Genomic DNA, 7546 nt, shown 5'->3' on the forward strand with positions numbered 1-7546 from the left:
TAGAAACACCAATTCATTCCCAGATTTAGTTTCTGACAATGTTTCTACCAAGTGTAGTGAATGGGTACGCGATCTTGGTTTGATTATTGACAAAAATTTACCATTCAACAACCTTATAAGCACATTTGTAAGGCAGCATCTTTTGGATTGTTCAAAATTGGGAAGATAAGGAAACTACTTGACCGACCTACAACTGCCAAATTAACTCATGCATTTGTTTCTTGTCATGTAGATTATTGCAATTTCATATTTTCTAACCTACCTCAGACACATTTATTCCCACTTCAACGGATACAAAATTCTGCCGCAAGACTTGTCTCCCTCTCCAGAAATCCGAACCCATTACTCCAATCCTCCGTTCTCTCCACTGGCTTCCCATACATCACCGCATATCTTTTAAAGTTCTTTTGCTTATATGCAAAATTTTGAATGGGCAAGCCCCCAAGTATCTCACAGATCTTGTTTCTTTACGTTCCATTACTTCCTCAAGATCCCTCCGTTCATCCTCTACAATGCAATTGACTCCTGGACCTCGTACTTCCACAAAATACAGTGATCGTGCTTTTTCTCCAATTGCCCCTTCTCTTTGGAATTCTCTACCTGCCTATATACATCAAGTTACTTCCGTTAATCAGTTTAAGACTCTGCTGAAGACTTATCTTTTTAGTAGATAGTCCTTTGGAATGGTCCAGTTGTGGGGCGGTCGATGGAGGTGCACACTGATTTTGATTTTCAGTACTTATCGCATTTATACACTGTATCTATTTTTTCTTATTTTTTTTTTGTATTTTTGTATTTGTATTTTGGTATACTTTGGTCTAAATATTAATTTTCCGGTAAAATGTGCGCTTAGAAACATCTGTATTAAGCGCCTTATAAATGTATTGTATTATTATTATTATTATTATTAAAAAGAAGAAGAGCTTCTGACTCTGTGCAAAACACATCGTTGATACAACCATCATAGTCTTAGTGGCAATGAGATGATAGAAGAAATCTACTTTAATATACACAATAACATATGACATAAACACAAAGTTGTTGAACATCTAATAGTAAAGATGAATATCTCTCACTCAGGGCGAGTGATTAAGATGCAGATGAATTGGTGTCTGCTCTGTGTGTGATATTCACTATCAACAATGATCAATGTACTGCAGGATGTATCAGCATGCGGGATTTTCTGACAAGATTGCAAAATGTTCAACATGTTCAACGTAAAAACAGTACTAGTAAGATGTGGGTAAATTATATGAATCTCCTCCCCATTTCGCAGTGATATTGTGCATGTAAAAGTTAAACACGATCCATTTCTCTTCGTTCTGTATTGACGTTGCTTATCCAAATAGTTTAAAATGGCAACTGAGCAAAAAACAAATCAAAACAGGGTATCTTAAACAGCGAAGTTTGTTTCCTTCTTACTCCCTCTACAACACTGCACGTCCTGTCGAGTCACAGGTCGAGTACCTGGCTATTGTAGGATTGCATCACTTATGTTCGGTGCCTTTAATTAACAGTAATCCTACTTTGCGAATGAAAGTCTGGGATGGGGTCTAGCTCCTTTATTCAAACATTTCAAACTTACAGTATTTCCGACCGGTCCTGCACTGCCAGGGGCGCCATCAATGCCAGATGCACCTCCTTCTCCGCGGTCTCCCTGTGCTCCTCGTCTGCCCATTCGTCCCTGCAACGCAGTCCAGCACGATGTTGAAATGTCATGATATTGTCAATACTTTCATAAAATAAGCAAATGTACACATTATTATCATTTATCACACCTACTATATGCTAAACTAAGTGCTTAACATTCAGGATCTATGGTGAAAAGGTCGGGGAGACCATACATTACCTTTTACGAGATACAAGCATAAACGATTATGTATATCATTATATACAGTGTATGTGTATGTTACTGTGGAAGATACTGTACAACGATGCTCTTGAAGATCAGCAAGAGTATATACTAGGGGAAACAGGGGCGTTTTATATCAACATGTAACTCACAGTCCATCCCTTGTGTCCTATCGCTCCTGGCATTCCTGGTGTTCCGGGGGCGCCCTGCAGGGTTGTCAAACGAAAACAGTATAATAGGATGAGAAAAAACTTAGGGGCAAGAATGTGTAGAAAAAAATAACTAAAGGAAAATTATCAAGATCTTGTTTTCGAACACGACAATGAAATACTGAATTAATAAACAGTCCTCGCTTGTCGTGATTGCTGTCTGCTTACACTGTGCTTATTCTTGACCGATCTTGTTACTTTGTTTTCTTCAGCTGGTTATAATATTTTGATGAATTGCTGTATAATAGTGGTTTCATCAGATGCACACAAGTTCAATTAACTACTATACTCCAGTGTGCCAGCATAAAAGAAAAGAGGAAGGTGTTTACGATGAGTAACTGGGATATCATAACCAAGCTCACTCACACTTCTTCCGTTCTCTCCAGCAGGTCCAATTTCTCCAGCGAGTCCATTCTTGCCCTACAGAATACAAAAATAAGATAATAATATTTAGTTCAGTATTATGAAATGAGCAAATCTGACAGTACTTACGAGAAGAACATCATACTATAGAGCATAAAATTCTGCATGTGTGATTGACGTACACACACACACACACACAGACAGACACACACACACACACACACACACAACACACTACACCCCACCCCACCCACAAACATATATATTTAGAATAAAATGGGGAACCATATGTTTTTAGACCAAGAACAATTCAGCTGGCCGTTTATATGATTATGAGTTTTTTTATTTATATTTTTATTAGCTTGAGGAAATTGATAATAGAAAACAACTGAAATGATACATTCATATTAACACTTATATGAATCGGGACAAGAAATCACATTAGTCACTTTAAAAGATCATTTTTTATTCTCTCTCTCTCTCCCTTTCTTCGCCTCTGATCTCCCTCTAATGGACGGTTTTGGTTCCGCTCAGTGTACACGACGTGTCGAATAAAGACACAACGTGGGGTATCAATTAAGGCTTGACTTTAGGTTAAAATCTTGCATTGACGTTCTCTCCAAAGTGACGAAACTCATCGTTTTAACGTACACTGAGACACACAGGAAAACACAACTCTATACTGTACACAGGTACGTTAATCATCTCGTGAACTCTCAACAATGCAGATTTGAACGTGGCTGTAGAAAAGCCTTGCTAATATCACAGAGTGTTTATCCTTTAAGCTTCATTTTCTTACAGAGATCTGTGTATGTATCTCATGATAATATTACGGCATTTCATGTTGTGTCAATAATCTTGTGTCTTCTATTCTTTTGATACAACTGTGGAATATGAATTAAGGATACTTACGTCTTTGCCATCAAGTCCGTCGTCTCCTCGTGGGCCGCGGGGACCACCGATTCCCTGAGGCAAGTATGAGTAAGGGAAAGATAGGACTTTAGACGAGAAGGACCAACAATACACACACTAATATTGACATATGACACAGGTAAGGAGTGAGAGGAGAAAGTGTAATCCATATAATCCACATTCCATCTACCAGTATATACAATATGGCACGATTTGGCATGACAGTCACGTCTAATTTGTTATCTTTTTTTTTCGTTTGTTGTATAGTTGGATTTTTATACTTTATCTTATCCCGATCTTCATGAGAATAATCTGGAGTAGGACAAAGAATTATATATTTCAGTATTATCCACTATTGACGGGCTCCATTTCGATGTTAAACAATAGTTTCTTCTCACTGTCCTTAGAATCTGGTTTTAATTATCTGATTATGTATAGTTGAATACGATTACACCCAACTTGTTTGAACAACATCAGGAAATATACTTAGCTCTGTATGTATGAATGTATGAATGTATGTATGTATCTATGTAAGTGTGTATGTGCGTATGTATATATGATGTCATATCATGTCAGCATGCAAATCAAGTGCATCTTGATGTTTTAGCAACCAAATTAAGAAAGACTTGAAACCTACGATTTGTCCACTTGGTCCTGGTGCACCGGGTGGTCCTGGCAATCCAACGGCTCCCTAAGGAGGAGAAAGAAACAACGTTATCACACCGTACTTCAGATTTAATCGCTATTTTTATGAACTAGAAACGATGCCATGACAATGTTTTGACATTATAAAATGCGTACATTGTTCATTACCTATTCACTTTCACACAAATTAGTGAAGACTGAATTATGAAGTAATTAGTCTATGAAGATGTCACAGCGCTTTTTTCTTTCCTTAGATTCACTCTGTAGCCATGGATTACTGGTAGTAATAAGGGAAATTATTCTTCGATAAAGCTAATGATTCCTTTCCTAAAATTCCATTTATCTTTATCACACGAAACAGAGTCAGCATTGAAGACTATATATATATATATATATATATATATAATTTTATATTCTAATAGTTTTAATACTGTATATATTTCTATCATGAAAAAATAATTGTACACAGTGACAAAAATAATGTGATTCGCATAGAGCATTAAGAGAATGCTGTATCTACCCTTGATCCACGAGTTCCTGCATAGCCGGGAGATCCTGGTCGACCCTGTGTGGTAGATCAAGAAAAGTGATTTTCAAACCTGTTGGTACATTAACACTTGTGAAAGCATCAATCTAATTGCAATGTTCAGGGAATATTACAGGACTTTGTATAAATTACTACGAGCAGTTTGATTGTCAACGACTAGCACGTGATGTACTCGTTCGCAAACATTTATTCCAATCATAATATAGTCAAATGTTACTATGATATAATATTGACATTTTCAATAATATGTCATTATGAATGCCTGATAACATATACAGAAGATACCTTTCCTGAGGTGAGGAACCTCTGCTCTGAAAAGTCTAGGAAATTATGTGCAGGACAATTTCGAGAATGGGTGATGTCAACAAAACCCCAAACAAGATCGCAACATATTTTTCTAATGTCATGAAGAAAGGAAAGAATACGAAAAATAAATAAGCATCCTTTTTGTTATATACTTACAGGTCTTAGCGGCGTGTATGGGTAGGACATGGCAGCCCAGTTCGGTCCCTTCTGAGTTTGTGCTGCAGCAATTGCCTGAGAAAGTTAGTGACGGACAAAGAAGAAAATAAGAAGACAAATCGGCCTATAGGTAAACTTCTGATAAAGTCATTCACTAGATACGTAAAGACATAGGAGACTATATGAATTCAATGAGCGAGTCATATTTTGTAGTTAGTATAAGCGATAACTCATAAAGTTATTTGATATGCTTAATTAATTGCTTAATCTATATTATTATTAAAGAATATAATTATTAGGCTTATGCCTTGCAGATCTTCATAATGTAGATGACGCCATGAGTGTTGCAAGTTCTTGATTCCTTCTAATTTGTATTATTCCTGCCTTTTGTCATCGTAAATCGCAAACAGAAAATGTACAATTTTGTTCAATTCAGTTCGGTAATGGCTTGTTCATGGAAATAAGACAGAATGAGAAAGCAGCCAAATGTTGACTGATACAAGATTAAAAATCAAGAATACAGATAAAAGAAGTTAAAACTGAGTGAGAAATAATGCCTATTCTGTAGAAATGCAATAACAGGGACATACTTATAAGCAAAACACTAACGCAAATATACAAGTGAAGGGATCATCGAAAGTTTGGACGGTGTTATTAAAGGATTATAGAGAATTTTTAACGACAATAAAATATTGTATTACACTCTTTATATATTTTTATTAAATTTTTTCATTTGCCATGTTTGCATTGATTGAATGTAGGTGTATTCTTTTTTCACGTGAAGGTCATGATGATGATTTCCATACCTAGGAGTGTATATGTATTCTGTTCGTGCCCTCCTTCTTCAAGTCATACTCCAATAACACAGAGCTATCCTGCTCGACTCTTTGCGCATTGATGAATTAGCTCGTAGTTAAAACACAGATATCCCTGACTATACTCAAAACAATATGACACTTAATCAGTGTGAAGTTGTATACTACTCTGTTCGTTTGGAAATTGTTTAGAGATCCACTTTTCGGTTTTGTAATACAAAGACATGACTATGAAGCCACGGTGCAATATTGAAATGGTAGACCGGCAGGAATTCCTTCTTACCTCACCGGGTGGTCCAGGGGGTCCTGGGGGACCGGGATTTCCACGTCTGCCTCCTTGGCCATCAGGTCCTTCTTCTCCCTGGGAGGTTTAAAGTATTATATTTGTATCACTTTATAAGGTCTGTCATAATCTTCCTTTTCGGGGTGAGATATAAACATTTTTATTACAAAGTAAGACTTAATCATAAATATTGATATGATTCTGAAATGAAATGTATGTATGAGTGCATGAGTATAGGACTTACGCGGTCACCAGGGGGTCCCATGTAACCCTCGGGTCCTCGCTTTCCACGGTAACCCTGGAAGGAAACAGCATTAGAAGATATTAGAGTTTGTGTTTCTAATTGTATTTTGATCCATTTAATTTTTAAACGCTGGATGTTTATAGGATATCAGGGCCACAATCTATACAAAAGACGGAAAAAATAACGTGCAGTTAAAATGTGAACGTCGGTCTATATTACAGAAAAATCTTGATATGATGTAAGCTATGTCCCAGTGGATTCATTCACACATTGTCAACTGTTACTTTATATAATTCCCATCCGAATTGGCATTCATTCCACAGAGGTACGTTATGCACCCACGAACTATATAAAGGGGTACAGATAAGGATCTTAAAACCGTGGGCACTTAATAAATAGATCTGATCATAACGATTGGGGAACAAATTAATCTTTTGTATCACGAAGAAAATCGTAGTTATAAAGGTGTACGACGTTTCGCTGGCTTCTGCTGTGTTTCGTCAGGTACAATGAGACATGGTGGTGCGTTCTCATGACTGTGTATACGTGACGAAGCTCAGCAGTAGCGAGCGAAACGTCGTACACCTTACTACGATTTTCTTCGCGAGACAAAATATTAATTTGTTCCCCAATCGTTATAGCATACACCGCGATGGTCAACACCTTCACAAGATCTGATTATGCTGTTATTTCCCTTGTTTAAGCCTGCATATTTGTCATCTGATCATATACCAGTATAATTATGATTGCGGTAATGCCGCCATTAGTTTTAGTGTTCCAAAGTTACTTCGCGCAAACTGCAATAAACATCACTTGTGAACATCACGAAATATCATAGGATTTGCATCGTATATTTACCTTCAAACGTACTTCGTTAACTGGCTTGACTCATTTATTCATTATTTCTTCTACTATATATATAATGTTCCATCCCAATCGTCCACGTCGGTAGTAGATATGAAAGTGTCGCATCTCATGTGCAAAGATTGAGTTGGACCTGATTGTGGTGAGATCATTAACCATTTCTGCACTAATATGTCAAATGTGCACAGAGTTCTATACACACACACACACCTATGGACAGAATACATAGAGGGTTAAAATGTCATCAAATTTTGTATCAGACTTCGGCACACACAAAAAATACACGCACAAACACCTCCATATGGGTAGTTTTTTTTTTTTTCACGCGGTCTTGTCAAAGATTGTAACAA

The 7546-nt window shown here is 36.9% G+C and overlaps 1 protein-coding gene and 1 long non-coding RNA gene across 2 annotated transcripts in view; both read right to left on the reverse strand.

Moving 5' to 3' along the window:
• The window catches only part of LOC140238350 (uncharacterized), a 36691-nt gene extending 31671 nt beyond the window's left edge, over positions 1–5020 (reverse strand). The window contains exons 1-7 of the mRNA XM_072318283.1: positions 4991–5020; positions 4502–4546; positions 3974–4027; positions 3337–3390; positions 2428–2481; positions 2005–2058; positions 1586–1684 (exon numbers count right to left, since the gene is read on the reverse strand). Of these exons, the coding sequence (XP_072174384.1) occupies positions 1586–1684; positions 2005–2058; positions 2428–2481; positions 3337–3390; positions 3974–4027; positions 4502–4546; positions 4991–5020 (390 nt within the window). The remainder of the gene's footprint in view (positions 1–1585; positions 1685–2004; positions 2059–2427; positions 2482–3336; positions 3391–3973; positions 4028–4501; positions 4547–4990) is intronic.
• Positions 5021–6087: 1067 nt separating this feature from the next.
• On the reverse strand, positions 6088–7221 carry LOC140237965 (uncharacterized). The gene is made up of 3 exons (XR_011901872.1): positions 7191–7221; positions 6333–6386; positions 6088–6166 (listed from the first exon to the last, which is right to left on the reverse strand). It is a non-coding gene; the product is annotated as an uncharacterized lncRNA (long non-coding RNA).
• Positions 7222–7546: the final 325 nt, after the last annotated feature.

The sequence above is a fragment of the Diadema setosum genome, chromosome 14, assembly GCF_964275005.1.
Source record: "Diadema setosum chromosome 14, eeDiaSeto1, whole genome shotgun sequence".
Lineage (NCBI taxonomy): Eukaryota > Metazoa > Echinodermata > Echinoidea > Diadematoida > Diadematidae > Diadema > Diadema setosum.